This window comes from Miscanthus floridulus, chromosome 3 (assembly GCF_019320115.1).
Source record: "Miscanthus floridulus cultivar M001 chromosome 3, ASM1932011v1, whole genome shotgun sequence".
In the NCBI taxonomy this organism is placed as follows: domain Eukaryota; kingdom Viridiplantae; phylum Streptophyta; class Magnoliopsida; order Poales; family Poaceae; genus Miscanthus; species Miscanthus floridulus.
This window is the reverse complement of record NC_089582.1, coordinates 125,473,760-125,500,826: the sequence shown is the minus strand read 5'-3', so window position 1 is coordinate 125,500,826 and position 27,067 is coordinate 125,473,760. Positions and strand designations below refer to the sequence as shown.

At 44.0% G+C, this 27,067-nt stretch overlaps 1 protein-coding gene across 1 annotated transcript; it reads right to left on the bottom strand.

The window, feature by feature from the left end:
• Nucleotides 1-2,088: 2,088 nt before the first annotated feature.
• Nucleotides 2,089-3,768, bottom strand: LOC136546807 (UDP-glycosyltransferase 71B1-like). Its single transcript, XM_066538777.1, is given in 2 exon segments — nucleotides 2,089-3,505; nucleotides 3,508-3,768. Coding segments are annotated over 2 exon segments (1,413 nt in total). The 5' UTR covers nucleotides 3,641-3,768; the 3' UTR covers nucleotides 2,089-2,225.
• Nucleotides 3,769-27,067: the final 23,299 nt, after the last annotated feature.

Here is a 27,067-nt window from a genome sequence, read left to right as displayed (position 1 = left end):
TTTCAGTCACTTTGCCGAGTGCAATGGCCATGACACTCGGTAAAGTGACGACAAACCAACATATGAAGCCTCCTAGTCACGGCAAGACATGGAGAAGGCCTAAGGCCGATTTTGTCTTGAGCAAGCCCCAAAGGAGGGAAGTACTAGAATGGATCTAGACGTTAATGTTCTCTGATGGGTATGCAACTAATCTGAGGAGGGGAGTGAACTTATCTACTATGCGAGTCTTAGGGATGAAGAGTCATGACTACCACATATGGATTGAGCGGCTTCTTTCGGCGATGGTTCGAGGCTATGTCCCTGAGCATGTCTGGCTAGTGCTAGCAGAGTTGAGCTATTTCTTTCGCTAGTGTCTTGCCGGTGGCACTCGGCACAGTGGCCACCTTTGCCGAGTGTCTGAGTCAACGGCGCTCGGCAAAGAGGCAACCTTTGCCGAGTGCTTGACCTTGACACTCGGCAAAGCCGCCGTCACGGTGGCGCTCACCGTCACGGTGACTTTTCTTTGCCGAGTGTCAGATTAGCACTCGGCAAAGGCTTTGTCGAGTGCCCGATAAAATACACTCGGCAAAGAGGTCTTTGCCGATAAACTGTTTACCGAGCGACCTTTGCCGAGTGTAACACTCGGCAAAGGCTTTGCCGAGTGTATATCGGCCTCAGGCCTGAGGCACTCGGCAAAGAAGCTGAATCCGGTAGTGCGTGTCGGTCAAACTAGCTCAAGTTTGACCAAATTTATAGTAAATAGTATTAGCATTTATGTCTTCAAATAAATTTGTTATTAAAGTATATTCTATAACTAATCTAATGATACTTATTTTTGTATTATCAATGTTAATATTTTTTATATAAATTTAGTCAAGTTCAAACTGTTTGACTTCTCGAAAAAAGAGAATTGCATTCTTTTATGGATGGAGGGAGTATTTGTTTTCTTATCAAGGTGCTAATATGCTCAGATTCATCTTCACCTAGTAATACCGGTTTTATTATGGACGATCGTTTGTTATATTTTGTGTTCTCAAACATATGTCATTGTGGTTAGATTTGTTGTATGGACTCGTGGTCCGACGGTGATGTATATTTTGAGGCATTATGTATGTTCTGGGCATGATGTAATCCAAATACTAATGGTATTATTATTTTGATATATTAAAATTATATTATGAAAAATACAACATCTCACCGCCGGCCTATCCAAATCGTTGGTGGTATGATAATACCTGTGTTGATGATAGTAGCAACATCGCCGGAAAAAACGCCACACCGGTGGTGATAGACAAGACATCACCGCTGGACCAAACTCAAGGGCGACGATGATGTCTGCTCAATCACCGATGGATCGTATGCCAGAATGACGGTGATATATCCGTCATTGAGATCGAACGCCAACCAATTGCGATAGTTACTACATCACTGACGAATCATACACTAGGCCGACGTTGATGTATCCATCACTGTCGGATCGTATGCCCAACCGACGTTGATGTCTCCAACATCACCGCCGGATCATATGCCAAACTGACGTTGATGTCTTCATCAACACCACTATATCGTATGTCCGACCGACGTTGATGTCTCCTTCATAACCGTCGGATCGCTAGCTAGACCATCGTTGATGCCTCCATTGTTAACGCTAATGCTAATATCTCTGACCGACGGTGATGACCATCATCACCGTCGGTTCATACGTTCGACCGGCGGTGATATTCAACGTACTGTCGCTGGATCGAACTCCGACGCAGCAGTGATGGTAACGACATCACTGCTGGATTGAACGTCAATCTGGCGCTGATAACCGAGGTTATCACTAACGACTTTCACAAACAACCAGTGGCGATGATAGAATAAATTAGAGGGGTGCGCTTCTCTTATAGGTGTGAAAATTTAAGCTACAGTCATGGTGAAAATTTGATCCTAATAGTGATTTTTCAATTTTTTTTGTGGGTGCCACCTATGTAGCTTCGCCACTGCAAACAATGGCAATAACTGGCGGTGTTGGGGGGGGGGGGGGGGGGGGGGGGGGGCGGGTTACAACCGTCGGTGGTGTAGTGCTTATTGTTCAACACGTGTTCACACCGTCGCCTGAAGGTAATGTAGATTTTTGATGCGCCTGCCTGACTTTTGTTATTACTAATAATATGTGGTGTCCTGTTACAAACATAGCACCAAACTGATCACGACGCATGCCGACGGCCCTTCTTCGTCCGTAAAACAGCGAGCCTGCCCAGCCGTCACGGCGACGGTGCCCCACCGCCGGGGCAGAGACCGCGCATGAGCTCCCGAAGCGCAACGTATGATGACCCGCCCTCCACCACGGCATTCCGGCACGCGTCCTTCATGTCCGCGGCCTTCTCCTTGACCTTCCTGCCCCCTTCTGTCCCGCCCATCAGGCCCCGCACCGCCGCCTCCAGCTCGGCTGCCTCCACAAGCAAGTCCGCCTTGGTGACGTCCATATTCTTGAGGTGGACGGCGACGCCCATGTCCCTGGCGAGCTCGAACGCGTTCAGGTGCTGCTCCGAGTAGAGCGGCCACGGCACCATCGGCACACCGAACCACAGGCTCTCCAGGATGGAGTTCCACCCGCAGTGGGTCACGAAGCCGCCGACGGCCGGGTGGGCCAGGATCTCCTTCTGCGGCGCCCAGGCAGGCCACACGAGCCCGTGCCCCCGGGTCCGCGTCAGGAACCCGGTGGGGAGCACCGTGTCCAGGTCGGCGTCCGTCGGGTGGCGCGAGCCGGCGGCCGGCGCGCCCCGCAGCACCCAAAGGAAGCGGTGGCCGCCGCGCTCCAGGCCAGCGGCGACTTCCCTGACCTGCGCTACGTCGAGGACCCCGTTGCTTCCGAAGCAGAGGAACACGACTGAGGCCGACGGCTGCGTGTCGAGCCACTGGACGCACGCGTGCGACTGCTGCTCAGGCGCCGCGGCGGCGAACCAGATCACCGGGCCGATGGCGTAGACGGTCGGAGCCGGGCGGCCCGGCACGCAGTGGCCGTCCGAGATAGCGCCGAGAACCCCAGGCTCCAGCTCGACCGAGGAGTTGATGATGATGCCGCTGGTGTCCATGAGGCGGCGCGCGTAGTACTCGAACCACTCGTAGTTGCCGATCTTACTGCCCGACAGGCACGCCGGCATGTAGGACACCGGCACCGGCGGCAGCCCCGGCACGTCCACCGTGCCTTCTGCCTGCTTGATCCTGACGATGAGGTCCTCACGGATTCCCGGCAGCGGCAGGCGCAGCATGAGCGCGAGGAACGCGCCCGTGGAGGCGAAGTACGCATACCGGGGCACGGCGAGCTCGCCGGCCACGTCGAGCAGGGGCGTACAGAAGAGATCGAAGACGATGGCGGCCACCGGGGACGGTAGCCCGGCTATGGCCTCCTCGACTTGGGGCGCCTGGAGCTGGATGTACCTGAAGTTGAACTCCTCGAGGGCCACGCAGTCGGTCGTCGGCTCCACGGCGGGGAGATTCAGGAAGCGGATGTCAAGGCCAGACGACGACTCACGGCTGGCGTCGGGGCCTGCATGACCAGCACGGTCAGGGAGAGGGCACCACCGCTGGCGTCGAGCATCCGCTTGCCGGCCGCGATCATGGACATGAAGTGACCGGATCCCCAGCATGGTAGGAAGACCATGGTTGCGGCAGCCATTGATCATGGGCTAGGCCAACAGCGTGCTCTTTTGCTGGACGTGTTGGAGCCTTTGGAGGGATTGCAGCAGAAACAAGAATCAGAATATTGGCTTTGTTTTATACGAACATGGAGAACCAGATCGACGTAAGCCTGTTTGTTTTGGCTGGATTGGCTTATAAGCCATGTCTGAAAGTACTGCTGACTGGTTTGGTGTGAGAGAAAAACACTATTGGCTGATTGATAAGCCAAAGCTTATAAGCCAGATACAGGCTGCCGAATAGGCCGGTAATCCTACTCCTGCAAGACATTTGTGGCCGTTGTTCTCGTCGATGATACCAGACTGGCATCAATCGAAACGACACCAGACGATAAGTGTGGCTCTGGTTTTTGCTAGTACATACTGTTGCGAGTATTTACCATTAGCATATGTGAGATATCTCCATTAATTCGTCCGTCAAGTCTATTTTTTTTAGGTTACACACCACAACTCAGACACTTATAACGTACGCATACTCACCCCCTATAAATGCACGTACGCAAACCCTACCCCTATGACCATTTTCGAAGACTCGGCCGGTAAATCCTTGAGATTGATGAAGTCATCGCCTCGCTGTCGACGGGAACATTGCCTACTACTGATACCCCTATGAGCACCTCGCTGTCGATCGGAACATTGCTTACCACTGATACTCCTATGAGCATATTCGAAGACTGGGCTGACAAATCTTTGACGAAGTCACCACAGGTGCCTCGCTGTCGACGAGAACGTCGCCTACCACTGAAAGCACAACGTGTTAGATCGTGGAATATTCGCTCCCATGGGGAGTCATACACAATCAAGAGAATCTGATCCAATTTGCTGAGATACAAACAAGCTCAACATTAATAGGACTTCGATGGCTTAGTAATCTACTTAGGGTGGAATGTGTGAAATAGACAAAATAGGAGAATTTTTCAGCAAAACGGAGGACCACAAAAAAGCGCCATTTTTATGTCAAAGAAACCAATTGAACAAATCTAAATTGCTGAGTCGATAATCCCTTGGTTGCTCTCGGCTTTGTTTGGTTCTTTGTTCTTTGTATCCATGGCTTTCTTAGTTTCTTTGGACTTGAGGTGTGCTCGGTAGTTTTGTCTACGATACGTAAATAGTTGTGTAATTGTGTTCTCTTTATTTGTGCCCTTTTATATTTGTCTTTTACTCTTTTAGTAAAAATATGAAAAAAAAACTCATGCTGTCATTGAAAAAAAAATACTGGTATGAAATTAAAACATAAGCAAAAGCAACTGCGTAATCCCTAGTTTGGAGCGAACATATAATGAAAGGGCAGCATGGATCTTGCCGTGAATTTTTGTCCACTGACTGGAGACTATTCTTAGACTTAAGTGGCGAATTGTTTGTCCAAATATGAATATATGATCATTAACAACCTTCAGTTTTTTCGTAGACGCTGCTCTCTCTTTCGCCATTGGGTTGAGTCCATCGTTCCGCTTTGTCCTGTAGCCAGATTGCCAGAACTGCCCAGACAGCTGATTTGTCAATGTTGGTGTTTGGATCAAAAGGTGTATTGTATCGTTGTGACGACGTGGCCTTGGGTGTTCCAAAGACCTCGATTTCTCACTTGCTTCCGTGCCAACGTATCGGCTTCGGAATGTCAGAGAGCTATTGGGATCAAGAGATGAAGCAGAGGCCAATTTAACATTCTTCAACTATTATAGATCAGCGTGATCTCGTAACAGGGATGACAGTTGTGGCAATTAGACTCGCGGGTGCCGGTGTCCACACCTTAGAGCAAGAGAACACAGAAGAGAGGTGGGCTGTGATTTTACGGCTAGCCGAAGCACAAGAAGCAAAAACATTGCAAGGGAAAAAAGTGTGGGTCATAGGTTAGCCAACTACTATATATTTAAGTGGACTCATAAGTGGGTTGTATGAGTCCATACAGCCAGCCGAAGACTATTTTATTAGTCTTGCTGTAAAGTGTGGGCACGGGTGTCAAATTGTAGTCTTGGGTCGTACGTATTGGATAAGGACTTGAGATGAATAATGATCGGTAAAATGAAGATGGATAGTTACATTTTCTCTCTAATAGGGGATAGATAGCCATCGCCTCGTCGACCCTAGGGTTCCAAGCTGCAGTCGCCTCGGGGCCCCTCCCTCCTCCCCGGCGTGGCCACGGCGGTAGCGAGGAGAGGGTCCCACCCATTATTTACAGTTAAGCAGTCTTTATGTTTATTCTAAATAAATTTATTGGTGGCATCATCACTGTGGTTTGAACGGGAGCTTGGTACCTGCAATAATGACTTCGATAATGACAATGATGACATGGATGGCACAAGAGTCGATTTCATTGGCAGTGTAACACCCATAAATCATCTACTAAAACATGTCATGAGCATCATGTTTATATGTTAATGCATGTGATAAAGTGTGTAGATCAATTTCTGTAACTCAAAACGATCAACTAGAATGCGAAACGAAAGTTGATTCGATAGTCATGTTATATCACTTAGCGTTTAAAACCAATTTTTATTAAGCAAAAATGCTATAGAACATGTATGTGATACTTAAATAAAGTTTGAAGTACAAACTTTATAGATGACAATAAAATACTTGCGGTCAAAAAATGATATTACTAGCTAATATTTCCACTAACTTAGAAATCACAAATGGAAATCAAATTCAGCTAAAAAACTTAGAAATTTTCAAGTCTGCCAACAGTTAGACACTCCTATGTTTAGCAATTTATTGTGAGAGATTGTGTTAAAGGGTGGTATAGTGTTATAGCTTGATTTGGTAGTCTCATGTGCCATCTTGAGCATGGTGGAGATGGTTTAGGTCCTAAAGCAATCGTTTGGTCGTGTTGAACGCTTTAAAATTCGTGCGTGTCACTGTCTCAGGTTGGTTGGCGCCGGGTGCGCGGTCACCGCGCGGTCTTCTCACGCCGCACAAATGGCCGCGTCCCACGTGGTCAGCTGTGCTGCCACGCTTGGCCGGTCGAGCCGCCTGGGCTTGGCCGAGGCCGGTCGCAGCGAGCCGCTGGCCCCGCGCCCTGCTGCTCTGCCTCACGTTGTTGTCTTGGGTCCTCACTGCTGTCACTACTCGCGTCACGATGCTGCCGCTACAGTCGCATCGTCGTCGCGTCCGCGCTGATGTGCTACACCAACGTTGTTGTCAATCCTATGCGTGTTGCCTCTGCCGCGTGCACGTGGGCGAGCCACCGTCGCCATGCCATTTATGGCACTACGGCGCGCGGGCCACGCTGGTCAGAAGCGCGCACACGTGGTCCATAGCTCCGACGCGTGGGCCTCCCGTTCTCGCCGCTCGCACCCCGCCAAGGCGTGGACGAGCCGAGCCCACCTACCACGCCATCTCTCTTTCTCTCTTTCTCCCTCTATTCTTCGTCGCCGTCGTGTCGTGTCACGGTGAAGCCAAAGAGCGAGCACCTCTCATCAATTTCTCGTGCTCGCGTCTCCGCCTTCATGTCCCCTCTCTAGCCGACCCCACCCTGCCTTGACTCGCGTCACGCCGAGCTTCAATTTTGGAGCTTTGCCCGCCGCCGTGCCGTTAAGGCCCGTCACCGCCCGCGCCGTGGCCAGCCTCCACCACTTCACCTGTGCTAATTCCTCTACACCACTAGCTCGCCTTGGCTCCCTCTCCACCATGCGCACGCCAGTGGGAGCACTATCGCCTCCCCGCTACAGCTGACGCAACCATGTCCACCGCGGCTCATCGCCGTGCTCGTTGCGCGCACATAGCCAGCACTACTCAGGTAGTCGCCGGTCGAACTACCACTTCGGGCGGGTTCATGGTGTGCCCTTGGTGCTTATCTCCTATATCTACCGTCCTATTAGCGTTGTGGCTCACCGGGACGCGGTTGCCCGCTCTGCTTCACCCCGTTTGTGCCACCACCGCCCATCACTTCGCGTTGAACCCTAGGTGAGCGTCGGCCTCGTAGATAGGTCAGCGTGGGTCTCGTGTGGTCGGCGCAAGCGCCAGTGCCACCGCTCGCCATGGCGGAGCGCGCGGGGGAGGCCGGGGACCTTGCTATTGTAAAGAGGAGAAAGGTCTAAGGCTTCTATTGCAAAGTTGTTGTCTATAGAAATAGTAACGTGACTGCAGATTGTTTTGCTTATAGTTCAGGGGTGTTTTTGCTAATGTGCCAGCGCGCGTGGAATTCCCCCGTCGCGGGCCGCCTCGTGCTGCAGGCCGGCCTCGCATGGGCCGCACCTGTGGGCCACCGCACGCTCGTGCACGCGCGCGTTGCATCGTGTGGGCCGCGTTGGGCCAAAATCAGTTTAGCTTTTTCGTGGAGAATAGAAATAGCTTTTCATTTTAATTCTGAGCTAAACTTTGATAATTAATATAAAATCATGTAGGTATCCAAAAATTGTGAAACCAATTTTGTTAAGTTCCTAAAATTGTGCTCTATCTATTAGTATATTTAGTTCATATATATACTTGTTGATACTAGGAGCTATTAAATCATTTGAGAATGCTTAATATTATTAGGTTAAATATTGTAGGAATTTTTGTGGCAAAATAGTGATAGCTTTAGCTTTAATTATTTTATAGTAGCTTCATGGTATTATTATGTGCTTACTGTAATTTTTGTAGCTTTAGAATAGACTTAACATAAGGGTAGTTAAATGCTCTTTGTTTCAAATATACATTAAATCATTAGTAGAAATAGAGATATATCCTTTATTTGTAAAGCTAGGTGTTTGTTAGTTGAACCCAACACTTTACTTGATAAAGATGATAGTTAGCTTAGTATCTTAGTCGTTAGAGCTAGCTTAGTAGTTTACCATGTGTATTCTTATTTTAATAGTTGCTGTGGCCAAAATGCTAAGTGTTGCATCATCATCGCATGCATGTAGAGAACGAGTTGGCGGAGATCATGACCATCGAAGATCACGAGTTTGATGAGGTGATCGAGGAGTACGGGGAGGAGATCCTCATGCAGGAGGAGGTCCCAAAGCCACCACTAACTGACTGAGCTGACACTTCGTCTGCCCAAGGCAAGCCTCGGTGCATAACCCTTATTTTAAATAATCACTGGATATATATATATATATATATATATATATATATATATATATATATATATATATATATATATATATATGTGTGTGTGTGTGTGTGTGTGTGTGTGTGTGATGTGCATTTACGTTATAGGCTTATTATTGAAACTATATGCTTAGATATACCTACCTATGAGTCGTACTAGCTTAGGCCACGTAGCTGCAATGCTTAGGCTATCGGTAGCGTGAGTAACCTGCCGTTACTCATAATAGTTGATTATTATTATCACTCTCATGATAAAATGGTGAAAAGAAATAAAGATCAGGCAGGAATATGGTGTGGGTATTGGTGGGTGTAAGAGGTTGTGTCCTGCGGCCAACGGGGCATAGCTTGGTTACACTATTTTCCCTGTCCATGTCGGTTAAGGACCGGCTGTTGCATTTGATTCTAGTCAGGTCATAGACTTATTATCCTGAGCACATACTTACTTATAGGGGCGGAAAGGCTCGTTGCTCTCTTGTCATGGGTTCTGGCTCTTTTTGGACCGACTGATTGAAGGCAGGGATGGTGGAGGTCTAAGCACCACACTGAGTCTGAGACTCAGATGTGGGGGCTTAGAGTCCAAGTTTGGATGGGGATCTAGATCCCTTGATAGGAGAGTGATGGATTGGTCCTGCTTGTGCCTAGGGTACAAGAGGGGCATGTGTTTTGGGGTACCCAACTGGGCTATATTGATTCATGAATCACTGTGTAATATGGTACGACTTATCTATGATCTAGCACCGTAGTAATAAACAGGAAGATGAAAGATGGTGAAATGGATCTGATTACTCAACTCTTGCTTAAAAGTAGAACAGGTGCTTGCATAGAATTGTTAGCTAATGAACTAATCATGGCTGCTAATAAAACACATACATAAGGATTCACTACTAGTATGGCTTTTTGCAAAAAGGAAACCCAGTAAACCATAAAGCTTATCATATCCTTTAGAGTTGGGAAATTATTTTTACTAGTCAAATAAGTATTGCGAGTATATTATGTACTCAGGGTTTATTTACCCCTATTGCAGGTGCCGCTTGAGGAGTAGCTATTGTGTGGAGGATTCTTCTGGTGGGCACAGATGGATCCTTGTATCTTATCGTTAGATGTTTATTTTAAATTCCGCTGTTTAAATTCCGCACTCTGAACTTGTTATTGTAATAATGTATTTCTGAGAACACTTTATGTATGAAATGGACTAAGTATTGTAAATGCGTTCTCATTATTAGATCCTAGAGGAAAAACATGGATTGTTCGAGTTCTCCCTTGGGGTGTGCTCGATGGAACCGTCCGATGTAGCTTGTTTTTGGGGGTGCTTAGTGTCTGGTGAAAGATGAGCGCCTTCGGAAACATGCTTGTAACACCCTAGGTGTTTGTCACCAGTTAAGCAATGGGTTTGAGCTCAAACATGATAGGTTAAGTGGTGATGAGGGTGAAAGATCAAATCTACGAGAGTGAGCTCCAACTTAAACTTAGACAACGCACCTTTGCTTACATGTGGACCCTTGTGAAGATTATGCAAGAGTAAGGTTAAACATGCTTATTTCATGTACATTACATCAACATGCATCCATCTTGACCAGTGGAAAAGTTTTATAAAGTTTGGAATCAAGAAGTCACATGAAATGATAAGTTATAATCTTTCTTGGATTGCTTTATTAAGTGAATGGAATTATAGGCCATCAACCAAACCTTTCTACCTTACCCAAACAACTCTAATTTGGCTCTACAACAAAAGTCATGAAGGGTTCGTGTTGAGCACATGTCAAAAAAAGGCCTCAATTGGTCGAAAACCCTAATTCCAGGGTTACCGAGATGCTGCTTTGACCAAGATGAAGAATTGGTTTATGTACCAGATATGAAGTTTGACCTTTAATAAAAGTTTAAGATTGAGTGGAGTAGAACAAACTTTGTTTTTGGACCAAGAGCCATATCAACTTGGAACTAAGTCAAACCGAGGCTCAAACTTTGAATCTGTAGCTGTTTTCAGTACTTAAAATTTTGCTGTCTGGAATTCATCGTCGATGACCTTGGCATCTCGCGTTCTCATGATTTTGTTAAACAACTTGATTTGGTCCAAAGATAGAAGTTGGAGTATACATTGTGGAAAAGTGCGTGCAAAAGGATGGCACTCGTTTGACCTTGTTATGACCAACAATTTTGGAGTTTGTTAATCACCATCAATGTGTTGATAATACCGTCTTGGAGTGTCATTAACCGCTAATCTACTACCCTAATGACCATGGTCCCTAAATGAAGATTGTAGAGCAGTCCGTGTAGATCAAACTTTGTTTAAGGACTGTTCGCAAATGCGGCCCATAGACAGCCCAAAACAGCGTCCCGTAGTGGCCACTTCGCCGCCCGCCAGGTGTTCATCGAATTGATGTCGTGGCATCCATGCAAGGCAGCAACGCCCTACCTTGCCACCACGCGCCCCTGCCCTCTCCTGCCTCATGTGGAGCACCCAAGCCTCTCTCGGCCTCCCTCACTCACCTTCCGCCCTCTCAGCTCTCTTCCTTGCTCTCTCTCGACGCTCCACCATGGTCGAGCTCCAAGCTCATCGGAGCCGTGGCCATTCCTGCTACTCCCAGCCTCCTCGTTCCCTACTAGCATCACCATCAACTTCGCCTCCATCTTCTGCACTCCGTGCTCATGCTCGTCGTCCCAATCCGTTACCATAGTCGCTGGAGCACCGGCCGTAGCCGCCGCCGCTGTCGGCACATGCACGTGGCCAGGGGGGCCACGGTCATCCTCAGGCTGAGCTGTGCCCCATGGCAGATGCACCTGGCCATAGGGAGGCTACGCCGCCACTCCCCGGTCACCGACGTGACCTCCTCCGGTCAGAACAGTGAGCTCCCGACGACATTTTTCGTTGAAATCACGTCAAGGGCCGCGCGCAGCAATTCGACAAAAGGGAAGGGTCTAACTGTGAACCATAGACTCATGTGAATAGTGCTCATGAGGACCTCTTGGCTAGTGTTTAATTTGTGTTTACTGCAGGGTCCCCGATGGAAGATTTACATCCCTTTTTCTTTGGTTTTTGCAGATTTGAATGATCAACTTTGAAAATTCATAGTAATTAGTAGAAAAATCATAAAATAGGAAATGAGGATATTTTGGAATCCTTGTGAAATTATCTATGCATTAGATATATAATATGTCATGTTTTAGTTTAAATATTTTGCTATAAAAATAAATTCATGCAGTTAGGTTTTTAATACTAGTTATGTCTTGTCTTTTTCATAACACCAGTTGTTGTGCTCAAATAAATGTGAAATTTTTATGGAGTTCTACTCAGGTGATGGTTGATGTCTGACAAAAATTTCAGGAGTTTAGGTTTGATGGTTTAAGGGTTATAGTAATTTTCTTAAGCTTTTCAAAAAAGCTAAATATCATAATTTTTTGTTATGTAGATTTTTAGTTATTGCTGCTTAAATTTATATGGTTGTTTCTGCCCAAACCCAGATAGGGTTGCCTTATTGGTACTGTGTGGCCTTTTAATAGTTGAATTAGCTCTAGGTGTTTATAACAAAGTTGTTTAGAATTTGCTAAGATTTATAAAAAGTCTAGAACCATATTTATTGGACATGTATAACTCTAGTTATAGCTATTAAAAGTGGCATGTTAGATTCTGTCCATGTTTTGGATAGAGATGCATTCATTGGATTAATTAATCTTGTTAACTGTAGGATCATCTTATAATGAGAATAATAATATGTAGGTAACTTCATAATATTTTAAAAAAGTTATGATTCAAGTTTGTTGGAGGTCTATAACTCTAGTTATGTTTCTCTAAAATTCCTATCAGTTTATTGTACCACTACTGTGTGGACTGCATGTGCAGTTTTGCTTGTGCAATTATTTTTATGGTGTAAATGATATTTGATGTGGTTGTAGTAAATACCAAAGTTGTATCTAATTGCATAATCTTGCTTGTGTTCAAATATCATAACCATAGGCCGGATAATTTAGGAGCTATAGATTTTGTAAGTTCATTATCAGATTTTGCATGCTCTCTGTATAGATCTAAATAATTGTGTTATTTGGCTTAGCTATAGTTTGAATCATGTCTTGGAGATAATAGAATAAGTGTAGTGATTTTCATGATCTTTCTAAATTATTAAATATCACTAATTTTGGTGGTCTAAAGCTCTAGTTATAAGCTTGTGAAGTTGCATGGCAGAATCTGTCCAAGTCTAGACAGAGGTGCTTGATTGACCTTGTTAATTGAGGATTCACCTTGTGATTATAATAAACATGTTTTAGATAATTTCATAAGCTTTCTATAAAGTTAAGGTTTATGCTTGTTTGATGTTCATAACTCTAGTTATGCATTGTTGAAATCGCTGCTACTTTTCTGTCCTAGTTTTGTGTAGATCTAAAACATTGGCATGTTTGACTTGGTTAGCTTTGGAATAAGCTTTTGGTGATAATAACAATATTGTAGACAATTTCATTAGATTTCCAGAAAGTCTAGGGTCACCCTTGTTGGATTCTTATATCTCCAGTTATGGTTAAAACAAGTGACTACTATGTTGCTGTCTAGATTTCTATACATGTGCTAGGTGATTGCTTTAGCTTGCTCTTGTTTTGGCTAAACATGTTGGCCAGTTCTTGATCGATGCATGTGTGCAATATCTGAACTTAAGTTCCCTTATGTGCCATGCCTAGTATGCTTGCTATCCCTCTATAATAGGTTATGGGATGTTCAGTTAAATAACTCTAGGTGCGTATGTCTTGTATGATCTTAGGTTGCCTTGAATGCTATTATGTGATGCATCTCATATTACCATTCTTCATATTTATGCACTTGCATCTTGCATCTCATCTATGTACGCTAGATGAACCACGCAAAGGTCGAGATGTTGGAGCCGAACCCAAAAACGATGTATGGTGGACCTATCCCAAAGATGGAAGGACTAGACAAGTGTTAGGATGGGAGATACTCACCAGGCGAGTGTCATCTAACAAACACTGACCTAGTGTTGGATCCTAGACAATCCTTGGAGCATTCTAAGCCTCCTACATTTTTATAAATATGACTTGAGTTCTTTATGTTTGATGCATTAGGTTATAAGAGTTGATTGGAACCACTTGATGCATATAATTTCCTTATCCAGCAATATACCTTTAACCCTATATAGGTCTAGGATGGAATATATGCTTAGCCATGCTTAGACCGGTAGACGTTGGGTGATTTCCTATCACCTGGGAGATATAGGTGGATACCAAAGCATGGTTGGCTATATTTGCTATCGTAGAAATAACCATGTGTTAATAATGAATGGAGACCGGGCGGGATGTCGATAGAGAAGCAACAAGACATGGAGGTCTTGGGTGTGGATCTATCCCCATCTATGTCGATTAAGGGCCATACTGTTGTTGGCACTTCTGACAAGATTGAACACATGCCTATCACTTAGCTAGCCAGATAACTCGTTCTGACCATGAAGTCGAGTAGCTCAACTCAGGCCGAGCACCGCTCTGCAAGAGTGCGCACACTAGAGGAAGTAAGGATGTGCGGGGAGCGGATCAATAGACCATGAGCAAGCATGACCTGAGCGACCTGGTCCAGGACCGTGGGTAGGCATGGCTTGAGCAACCTGGCTACCGTCAGTCCCTGATTGTGCGGCGCTGGGCGAACCCGTGAAATATGGACATGAGCTATACCAAAGGTGACCTAAGACTACCTTGGCGCAGGTATGTCTGGGTATGTGTTAGAAATAAATTCCCAGCTAGTTGAAATTGATTCGAATAGTCGTCTCTCCCAGATAGTGAGAAACTTGGCTAGCTCCAACATCGTAGTAATTGTATTATGGAATGTGATGGTTCTGATAAACATGGAATTACTACACTGGCTATGGTTACTATTGTATGCTATCAAATGATATACCACATATTTGGCATAGGTTAGTTGCTAATCTAGAGATGAATAGCTATAATTCACTTGATGACCAAAGTATAATTGTACAACTGAATTAGTCGCGTTTTATGCAAAATATTGTCAAGCTAGCTCCACCTATAAAGCCTTCCATACACTTTGGTGTCACTTTATTTTTGGTTTATGACTGGTAAGTGTAGCTGAGTACATTTGAGTACTCAGGGTTTATCCCACTGTGTTGCAGGTGAAGTTTTGGCCTGCTGAAGATGGTGGCTAACCGTCGGTGGGCTCGGTGACTCTATAGTTACTTGTCATTCATATGCTTTTATCTGGGGATGTCATTTGGAACTTATATTAATGTAATTATTTGAAAGCTATGTTGTTTTCACTAATCAGTTTTGAAACCCCAAACTTGTACTATTATTTGTGAACCCATTTGTAATATTATTTCCGCTGCAACTCTACGTATGTGATGTGTATTTGCTTAATCACGCGATCTTGGTTGTGATGTTGATTTACCGAGGTCCTTCGTGACACTCGGCAGACTACTGGGTTTATATAAGTAAAAGTATACGCGTGTCAACATGTTAGCGGGGATAGCCATACTTGATCTTGTATAAATTGGGCGGTTCTATCACAGCTGGTATCGGAGCAAGATTAAGCATAATACTATCATGTACATAGTTTTAAAAACAAAGTTTTGTTTTAAAATGCCTAGTTTGACCAAAACTTTAGCTATAGGCAGATTTGTCAAACTAATTTGCAATACTATGCTAGCGATATCCTCCTTTATGCCCAATTAAGGACTACTAGGTGGCTAAGTAAACTAACACTAACTATGGAGGTTTACTTCTTGCAATTTTTATTTCGTCGTCCATATGGCGTGCTATTGTATTGATGCCATTCGCTTGAATGGTAATGTATGGATCACTATATCTCTACACCCAGGTAAGAAGGTAAGTTGATGAGTGGCATGACCACAAGTGTGAGCATGCGGTCAGGGAGAGCTAGCTTTGATACGACTGTATACACATGCTTCCATGTGTGTATGGTGCGTATTTAATTGTGGGTAGCAAATTTAATGATCGGGTAGCTTTGATATGGAAGTATATATATATGGAAGTATTTAGCTTGCAACCTAGAGCCCAGACTTTCATTTTTGCATATATAATTGTGGGGTTGGGCTGAAATGAAATCCTTCTGCAAGTACGCTAACCACGAATGCGTAGATTGAATGTAGTTGACGACTAGCTATATGTCCAGAGACTACGTGTTATGCCACCGACATAGAACGTGATTGCCACCTTAGGTTGGCAATTTTGTGAGGATGAATAGGATGGTCATTCATCATGATTGTGCTTGTGCATAGATATGCTTCCCTCACTTTGTTCTAATACTAAGTAACTTATGATCCATGTGAGGTTACTATCTTCCCTTTGTGAAGCTAGACAAAATGCCTTGTTCCATGTCGCTTGATTAGCTGTGCTTGAAGATAGTGTGTGATTGTATGTTTGCTTCCTAAGGAAATAGATGACAAGTTAATAGTTAGCAAAAAAGTTCACCTCTTTGAAAACTAAATTGCTAAATGTAAGAAAAACTTGTTTTGTAGAGATATCCACCTACTCAGTAAAAAGGAAATAAAAGATAACAATACCTTACCACCATGTTTCACATGTTATATGTAGTGGTGTTGCTGTAGGTGACCGCTTGTTATGTGTGAGCTTTGTGCTTAGTAATAGTCGCTTAAGCTAATTGGATTGAGCGTTTCGAATTGCTTGCTTAAGACCATGATGTATGTGTGGATGCTCGTTATCTAGGTAGTGCCGTAGCTGTCACCCCTTTTGCCCTCGGTGAGCATACGAATGTTGAAGAGCGCTATCCTAGAATAGCATCCAAGTTTTGATAATCTCATGATTATCATCTCTTATTAAGTTCTCTCTTAGGAGCCGGAGCCTGTACATGTGGTTGCTAGCCCTTGAGCGTTGCGCTATGAAGACCTTTATCCATGCTTTGCTTGACCTTAGGCCCAAGCTTAGTCCCCTTGAATACTTGCATGTGTCGTGGTTGTCCCGCTCCTGTGTGGGAGGACCCTGCTCAAAAATTCTTGTTAGACCTCATTGCTCCTTCTTCTACCGATGATCTGGTGCAAAGCGAATCGCTATCTACCTAGGCTTCAGAACTTTTTCCTCACAGATCATGTTGTTGCTTTATCAACTGAATCCCTAGTCAGTGCCTTGGCTCTATCCCTTGCATCTCATTTATTTTGCCTCCAACCCTATCAAGTCTCTAGATGTTTATCAGTCTTGATCTCATGTTGCTGCTCGATGAGACCAAATCTCATGTTAATCTTTATCTGGTAATCACCTTGGTGGACACAAGGTGTATATGGAAATTAAGCAAGAGTCCCCTGCTCAATTGTCCTGGGCAATTAGGCTATGTTCTCTTGCACTGTGTTTTGTTCTTTAGATCGCCTCCTTGTTGACTACGAACCTTGTGACTACCTTCGCCTGCTACCCCTCCTTTGTATGGTGCTTGCTCCTATGCAACCAAATTTGTACCATGTGAAAATTCTTGTGGGTTGTATGTTCAGTAATGGTGTTATGAGTAGCAACTATGGTGTCGTGATAGAACCTAGGGCCTCCTTGTGGCTGGCCAACACATGGTTGTGCTGCTGGGTGTGCGCTGGTATCGAGGTTTCTAGTTATAATCTATTGCAAAACTACACCAAGGTGTTATTTTCACATGAGCTTTTCCTTGGTTATCTCTCCTTATCTTGTTAGAAGATCTATATGTTGAACCAGATGCAATAGGACTTCCTTCTGAAGTCGTCCAAAGGATAACCTTTGGAGAATAGGTCGCTGATATGAACATAAACAGACTGCAAGAGGTGGTAGATATGTGACCCTACTTGATTGTCCCTATGATGACATCGATCATCTAGTGAGCAACTTATGCCATCCCCGTTGGATCAGAAAGGTACACAACATGTAACGTTGGACAAGTTAATAGTCGAGTGACAATGGATGGAGATATTATGTGCTGTAATAAGCCACTTGGTGCTTATGAGCTTTCTATCTCAGCCTTGATCTTTAGGTGCAACGTGATCAACCAACCTTCTTCGTTGTGACCCCTTTTTGCTGACTTCAATAGCGACCATCTATTTATGCTTCGACCACAATTCTTATTGTAAAGAGTGAAGATTTGGAACCTTTTTGGTGTTGAGAGATAACAAATTAGTTAATAGTAGGAAGGTTAATTTCTAGCTAGGTAATGACTCTTTGGTAACTACGAAGGCCAGATCTCACAGAACAATGTTATACGAAGAAACAACAAAGCTGGTCATCAATGCTAGTACTGCTTTCTTCTCCAGGCCCTGTGTCGTCAAGTCAAGTCCATCTTAGATAATCACATGGGTAGTGCAAGATGCTGTATTAGCTAAGTAAAGAGCTAGAGAAAGCATATCCCTAGTCTCGGTCAGCCTCATTAGTATATGATGCTATCAAAGGATTGTTCTGGATTATATTGGATGAAGCATAGAAGGATAATCAGAGACATTCCCTTATCTTGTAGGACTGTCACTCCACGTGAAGTATGTATTGTGCCTTGCAAGAATATCCCACCTGTCTAATGCTTGTGTATCATTGAGATGGTGCCTAAATCAATAGTTGAAGTTGTTTCCTAAGAGGCATGTGAGGAAAACCCTAGCCTCCATCCTCAGCGAGAAAGCTACCATGGTTATAAAGAGAATTAGAGAGTGCGGAACACACTCCACGACGCGTGAAGCAAAGAAAAAGAAGACCGGGAAATCTGTCAAGGTTTTATGGCACTCCACTAGTTATCTTAAGCCGGTGATTAGTGGCTCAAACAGGGTTGAATTCACACCAAACTTGGTGATCTCATTCCTCACTTAAGGTACTTTGATGTCTGAAGTTGGTTTGAGGATTGGTTGAGTAAAGCATCAGATTGAGAGATGTTTTGATAGTTTGGTCCCAAAATTTCAGAACAAAGCAATTTTGGTAGATGATTTGTTGGATAGTCAAACAGTGTCTGTTTGAGCTGAATTTTGGTCAATAGTTAAACGACTCTTGGATCTAAATGCCTACCAAGATTTGTGCACCATTGAGCAGTAGTTTGTAGGATATGAAATGATTACTGAGAGGTATAGAATCTATGATTTCTCTATTGACTACTATCATCTCTCATATGAGAAGGTTGTGTTTGTAGTTCAGGTCATGTTGGCAATGTGATGATTGTAATACTTTAGATGCCCTAGAGAAGACTCCTGGCACCCCTTTTTGCCTCGCTTTTGCCCTCTCATATCAACAATGCTAGAGCAGTCAAGGTGTTCTACAAGTCAATTTGTGCCTTTGAGAGTCGAGAACAATTTGAAAAGTGTCAAAAAAATAGATTTTAGATTTTGTTTATGAGTTGTTGATTGACAGTAGAAAGGAAGCCTCAATGTCAAAAGTAGTTCAACCAGGCTAATTTTGCGATAGTGCAAGTCAACCCAACTTACTACGCCACTGCACCATGAAGGCAAATTGTGCTCAATCTGCTAAGTAGTGTACTGTTTTTCCAGTCTATATATATATACTTGCAACTTTTGTGACCTTCAGACCTCGTTGTCATCCTTCTCCAGCGAGGATTTCCAAGATGGACTTGTCCTTGGTATATTCTATGTGTTTTTACTCAAGAGGTTGCCTCAGATTCAGCCCAGATGACTGTTGCCGCTTGGATACGAGGATTCCCTCAAATAATGATCATCGAAAGCGCTGAGTCAATGAAGTCAGCTATCACATTCACCACTCACTCAATAGACTCAGATAACACAGTCTTATCATTAGAGAAAGAGAACTGCACCCATGGAACATTATGTAGTTTTCCATCGGTTGGCATCTGATTGATTGAACAATTACGACCGGCACGGACATTATCTATTGGTTGCTCGGTTTCTCACAACCGCAGAGGATGTTTACCCCATCTGTGATCTCATCCCTTATAAAAGGTTGTACTCAAGCTACTTTGGTAGAGAACTGCTTTTCAAACTTTGTGGATGAACATGGAACCATTGTAATGAGTAGCTTTCAGAAGCTTGCACTCTAGTGCAAAGTTCGCATGGTTCATGTTATATCCACTAGGGAAATAGAGATTGTGGGTAATTAGTTTGTGCTCCATAGTACTCTCCGTATCCCAAGAACAAAGTGTTGTGCTGTCTTGGATTCCTCCCAAAGTAACAATGCTTCATGGAAGCCAACGAAGGAAATTCTTTAGACAAAACTTATTGCGAAGAGCAAGTACCAGAAAGTGTCTTGACCAAATTAGCCTCTCTGATACTTCGAAGTTAAGTAGCCTAAGGCCATCACTGATATTGGAAAATGGATGACATGCTTCTCTTCTCTTAAAAGTCTTTTGCACCGAATCTCAGGGCGAGATTCCTATAAGGGGGAGGGCTGTAATACCCTAGGTGTTTGTCACCAGTTAAGCAATGGGTTTGAGCTCAAACATGATAGGTTAAGTGGTGATGAGGGTGAAAGATCAAATCTACGAGAGTGAGCTCCAACTTAAACTTGGACAATGCACCTTTGCTTACATGTGGACCCTTGTGAAGATTATGCAAGAGTAAGGTTAAACATGCTTATTTCATATACATTACATCAACATGCATCCATCTTGACCAGTGGAAAATTTCATGAAGTTTGGAATCAAGAAGTCACATGAAATAATAAGTTATAATCTTTCTTGGATTGCTTTATTAAGCGAATGGAATTATAGGTCATCAACCAAACCTTGCTACCTTGCCCAACTGACTCTAATTGAGCTCTACAACAAAAGTCATGAAGGGTTCGTGTTGAGCACATGTCAAGAAAAGGCCTCAATTGGTCGAAAACCCTAATTCTAGGGTTAACAAGATGCTACTTTGACCAAGATGAAGAATTGGTTTATGTACCATATATGAAGTTTGAAATTTAAAAAAAGTTGAAGTTTGAGTGGAGTAGAACAAACTTTGTTTTTGGACCAAGAGCCAGATCAACTTGGAACTAAGTCAAATCGAGGCTCAAACTTTGAATCTACAGCTGTTTTCAGTACTTAAAATTTTGGTAAGTCTGGAATTCATCATCGTCGACCTTGGCATCTCGTGTTCTTGTGATTTTGTTAAACAACTTGATTTGGTCCAAAGAAATAAGTTGGTGTATACATTGTGGAAAAGAACGTGCAAAAGGATGGCACTCGTTTGACCTTGTTATGACCAACAATTTTAGAGTTTGTTAATCGCCATCAATGCGTTGACAATACAATCTTGGAGTGTCATTAATTGCTAATATACGTCCCTAATGACCATGGTCCCTAAATGCAGTCCATGTAGATCAAACTTCGTTTAAGGACCATTCGCCATTCGGCACATAAACAGCCCAAAACAGTGTCCTGCGGTGGCCACTTCGCCGCCCGCTAGGTGTTCGTCGAATTGACGTCGTGGCATCCATGCAGGGCAGCAGCGCCCTACCTTGCTGCCATGTGCCCCTGCCCTCTCCCTGCCTCATGTGGAGCGCTTGAGCCTCTCTTGGCCTCCCTCACTCACTTTTCGCCCTCCTAGCTCTCTTCCTTGCTCTCTCTCGACTCTCCTCCATGGCCGCCATGGACGAGCTCTGAGCTCACCGGAGCCGCAGCCATTCCCGCCGCTCCCAGCCTCCTCGTTCCCTACGAGCACCACCATCAACTTCACCTCCATCTCCTACCCACCGTGCTCATGCTCGCCATCCCAATCCGTCACCGTAGTCGCTGGAGCACCGGCCACAGCCGCTACCGCCGGAGCACGCATGTGGCTAGGGGGGCCACGGTCGTCCTCAGGTCAGGCTGCGCCCCATGGCGGATGCGCCTGGCCACCGGCGTGACCTCCTCCGTTCGGAACAGCGAGCTCCCGACGACCTTCCCCGTTGAAATCACATCATGGACCGCGCGCAGCAATTTGACAAAAGGTAAGAATCTAACTGTGAACCATAGACTCATGTGAATAGTGCTCATGAGGACCTCTTCGTAGGAGTTTAATTTGTGTTTACTGTAGGGTCCCCGATGGAAGATTTACATCCCTTTTTCTTTGGTTTTTGCAGATTTGAATCATCAACTTTGAAAATTCATAGTAATTAGTGAAAAATTCATAAAATAGTAAATGGGGACTTTTTTGAGTACTTGTGAAATTATCTATGCAGTAGATCTATATTATGGCATGTTATAGTTTAAATATTTTTCTGTAAAAATAGATTCATGCAGTTAGGTTTTTAATACTAGTTGTGTCTTGTCTTTTTCATAACAGTAGTTTTTGTGATGTCTGGTAAAAATTTTAGGAGTTTAGGTTTGATGGTTTAAGAGTTATAAAAATAACAAATACCCTATGTTGCTTTGCTCCTATTCTGAATAGGCCTGCATATTTGAATTAATTGGCTCAGTTAAGTTATGAATCATGACTTGATGACAATACATGAGTTATAGTAATTTTCTTAAGCTTTTCAAAAAAGCTAAATATCATAATGTTTTGCAAAGTAGATTTTTAGTTATTGCTGCTTAAATTTCTATGGTTGTTTTTGCCCAAACCTAGATAGGGTTGCCTTATTGGTACTGTGTGGCCTTTTAATAGTTGAATTAGCTCTAGGTGTTTATAACAAAGTTGTTTAGAATTTGCTAGGATTTCTAAAAAGTCTAGAACCACATTTATTGGACATGTATAACTCTAGTTATAGCTGTTGAAAGTGGCATGTCAGATTCTATAAATATTTTGGACAGAGATGCATTCATTGGATTAATTGACCTTGTTAACTGTAGAATCATCTGATGATGAGAATACAAAAGTTGTAGGTAACTTAATAATATTTTTAAAAAATTATGATACATGTTTGTTCGAGGTCTAGAACTCCAATTATGCTTCTCTGAAATTCCTATCAGTTTTCTTTACCACTGCTGTGTGGACTACATGTGCAGTTTTGCTTGTGCAATTATTTTCGTGGTGTAAATGATGTTTGCTGTGCTTATAGTAAATACCAAAGTTGTAGCTAATTCCATAATCTTGCGTGTGTTCAAATTTCATGATCATAGGCCTGATAATTTAGGAGCTATAGATTTTGTAATTTCATTGTCAGATTTTGCATGCTCTCTGTATAGATCTGAATGATTGTGTTATTTGACTTAGCTACACTTTGAATCATGTCTTGGAGATAATAGAAGAAATGTAGTGCTTTTCATGAGCTTTCTAAAGTGTTAAAGATCACTCCTTTTGGTGGTCTAAATCTCTAGTTATAAGCTTGTGAAATTGCATGATAGAATCGGTCCAAGTCTAGATAGAGGTGCTCAATTATGCTTGATTGACCTTGTTAATTGAGGAATCACCTTGTGATGATAATAAACATGTTTTATATATTTTAATCTTTCTATAAAGTTAAGGTTCATGCTTGTTTGATGTCCATAACTCTAGTTATGCATTGTTTAAATCGCTGCTACTTTTCTGTCCTAGTTTTGTGCAGATCTAAAATGTTGGCATGTTTGACTTGGTTAGATTTGGAATAAGCTTTTGGTGATAATAACAATGTTGTAGACAATTTCATTAGCTTTCCATAAAGTCTAGGGTCACCCTTGTTGGATGCTTATATCTCCAGTTATGGTTAAAACAAGTGACTGCTGTGCTGCTATCTAGGTTTCTATACATGTGCTAGGTGATTGCTTTAGCTTGCTCTTGTTTTGGCTAAACATGTTGGCTGGTTCTTGATCAATGCATGTGTGCAATATCTGAACTTAAGTTCACTTGTGTGCCATGCCTAGTATGCTTGCTATCCCTTTATAATAGGTTGTGGGATGTTCAGTTAAATAACTCTAGGTGCATATGTCTTGTATGATCTTAGGTTGCCTTGAATGCTATTATGTGATGCATCTCATATTACCATTCTTCATATTTATGCACTTGCATCTTGCATCTCATCTAGGTACGTTAGATGAACCACGCGAAGGTCGAGATGTTGGAGCCGAACCCGAAAACGGTGTATGGTGGACCTATCCCGAAGATGGAAGGACTAGACAAGTGCTAGGATGGGAGATACTCACCAGGCGAGTGTCATCTAACAAACACTGACCTAGTGTTGGATCCCAGGCAAGCCCTGGAGCTTTCTAAGCCTCCTACGTTTTTATAAATATCACTTGAGTTCTTTATATTTGATGCATTAGGTTATAAGAGTTGATTGGAACCACTTGATGCATATAATTTCCTTGTCTAGCAATATACCTTTAACCCTATATAGGTCTAGGATCGAATATATGCTTAGCCATGCTTAGACCGGTAGAAGTCGAGTGATTTCCTATCACCTACGAGATATAGGTGGATACCAAAGCACGGTTGGCTATATTTGCTATCATGGAAATAACCATGTGTTAATAATGAATGGAGACCGGGTGGGATGTCGATAGAGAAGCAACAAGACATGGAGGTCTTGGGTGTGGATCTATCCCTGTCTTTGTCGATTAAGGACCGTATCGTTGTTGGCACTTCTGACAAGATTGAACGCATGCCTATCACTTAGCTAGCCAGATAACTCGTTCCAACCGCGAAGCCGAGAAGCTCAACTCAGGCCGGGCCCCTCTCTATAAGAGTGCGCACACTGGTGGAAGTAAGGATGTGTGGGGAGCAGATCAATAGACCATGGGCAAGCATGACCTGAGCATCCTGGTCCGAGACCGTGGGCAGGCATGGCTTGAGCGACCTAGCTACCATCAGTCCCTAATTGTGTGGCGCTGGACGAACCCACGAAATGTGGACCTAAGCTGTACCAAAGGTGACTTAAGACTACCTTGGCATAGGTATGTCTGGGTTTGTGTTAAGAATAAATTCCTAGCTGGTTGAAATCAATTCGAATCGCTGTCTCTCCCGGATAGTGAGAAACTTGGCTAGCTCCAACATCATAGTAATTGTATTATGGAATGTGATGGTTCGGATAAACATGAAATTACTACACCGGCTATGGTTACTATTGTATGCTATCAAATAATATACCACATGTTTGGCACAGGTTAGTTGCTAATCTAGAGATTAATAGCTATAATTCACTTGATGACCAAAGTATAACTGCACAACTGAATTAGTCGCATTTTATGCAAAATGTTGTCAAGCTAGCTCCACCTATAAAGACTTGCATACTCTTTGGTGTCACTTTATTTTTGGTTTATGACGGATAAATCTAGCTGAGTACATTCGAGTACTCAGGGTTTATCCTACCATATTGCAGGTAAAGTTTTGGCCTGCTGGAGATGGTGGCTAACTGTCGGTGGGCTCGATGACTCTATAGTTATTTCTCATCCATATGCTTTTATCTGGGGATGTCACTTATGCTAGCAATGTATTTGGAACGTATATTAATGTAATCATTTGAAAGCTATGTTGTTTTCACTAATCAGTTTTGAAACCCCAAACTTGTACTATTATTTGTAAACCAATTTATAATATTATTTCCGCTGCAACTCTACGTATGAGATGTGTATTTGCTTAATCACGCGATCTTGGTTGTGATGTTGATTTACTAAGGTCCTTCGTGACACTCGGCAGACTACCGAGTTTATATAAGTGACCGATGCGTGGACCCTGGTCATCGGCGCATGGACCCATGCCTTGGCAACTGGATCCGGTGAGGCTAGGGAAGGATATGGAGGGCCTACGGTGGGCTTCGCCTGGTGAAGCTTGCACAGCGCATCAAGGTGGCGACAGCGACTCGTTGTGGTGGCCGATGCTCAGATCTGTGGCTTCAACGACCGATGCTGGCGTGGCAAAGGACAGATCTGGTGAGCCCATGCGCTAGGCGAATGACGTGCATCAACTGTGAGGAGGCCCGGCGCTAGCGTGCATCGGCCACGAGGGTGCCCGACGACGTTGAGCAGCAGCCAACGAGGCAAGCAGATCGGATATAGAAGATCAGGCCCCGCACACGCACGCCGGCTAGGCCATGTGGCTGCTGGGTGGTCGGTTCTACAGTCGAAGCCGCGTGCCTCTGTCAAGTGCCTCAGCCCCCGAGCACGCACACCGGCTAGGCCATGTGGTGGCTGGATAGCCATGGCCGTTACCGGAGGCCCACGCATGCCACTACGCCCGTGCGCTCGCCAGCTAGGCTAGGCGGCAGTCGGGTGGTCAGGGATGTAGCCGAAGCCGTGCGCTCATGAGTGTCTAGGTTCGTGTCCATGTATGCTGATCGGCTGGCGACCTAAGCATCGACGGCTAGTCCTCGGCAAGGAGAAGGCAGATCTAGTGGAGGTGGTTTTGTAGGCAGCGGTGGCCTGGGAGTCCAACAAAGCGGACATGCATCCTGTCGGCTCGCGTCTGATCGGCTAGTTTCGACTGGACGACGATGGATGAAGGTGGGCTAACCGGTGACACATGGCGTCAAGCGGATGAAGATGGCACCAACTGAGATTCGTAGCGATGGCACACTAGGGGTGGCGGCGACTTGGCGACTTCCACTGACCGAATCTGCCCCTTTTAGGAGAGGATGTTGGGAAGCACATATGTGCTGAAATTGTAGTTTTTTTGTATGTATTCTCCTCTTTGTTGAGGCGTGAGTCGTGGATATAGAGGCTAGATTAATGAAAATCCATTATCTAAAAAAAGATGTGTTTGAGTCTAGTTCTAGAATGTAGGTTCCTGTGACAATGTTAAGGTTTTGGGATTGGTCAGTGAATTTGGCATTGAGGAATGTACTCTAGCTTAGGTGATCGACAATGCTTTGTTCACCTAGAGCATCTGATGCATCGATCAAGGCCACTAGGAAAGAAGATGATGTAAGGACTTATATAGAATATTGATTTAGTTTTAGGTTCTTTCATATGTAATTCAAGGATGTATTGTGCCAACTTTTATTACAAATTTTCATTCGCTTTGGGAAAAAAGGATTAGGCGTGGGTGCCTATCAGGTGCGAAATATAAAGGTAATCAAGCATCTAATAGTTACCAACAATATGTTTGTACCGTGGCCTTAGATTTTCAATTAATTTTAAGAGCAACTCCAAAAGACTAGATAAAATTAGATGCTCAATTCACTACATCAAATATGATTTCCAAGGGCGGCTACAGTGCATTTGTAGGGGCAGTTCGGCCAGCCGCCCCTACCATACCGTCTCTACAAATCATGCATTTATAGGGGGCAGTTCCCAGACCGCCCCTACAAATCGATTTGTAGAGGTGGCTGGTGTTATCAGCCGCCCCTACAAATCGATTTGTAGGGGCGGCTAGTAACACCAGCTGCCCCTACAAAATCAATTTGTAGGGACGGCTACAGTACCAGCCGCCCCTACAAATCGATTTGTAGGAGTGGCTACAGTACCAACCGCCCCTACAGTGCATTTTTCCACAAAAAAATCAAATTACCAACACGTGCTCCCCCAAATCAGATCAGAACAGACAGAGCTCATTACATTTTTAAAATACAATGACAATGTACATAATGAATGACAAGCTGCACATTGAGTGTTGAAACCCATTGCA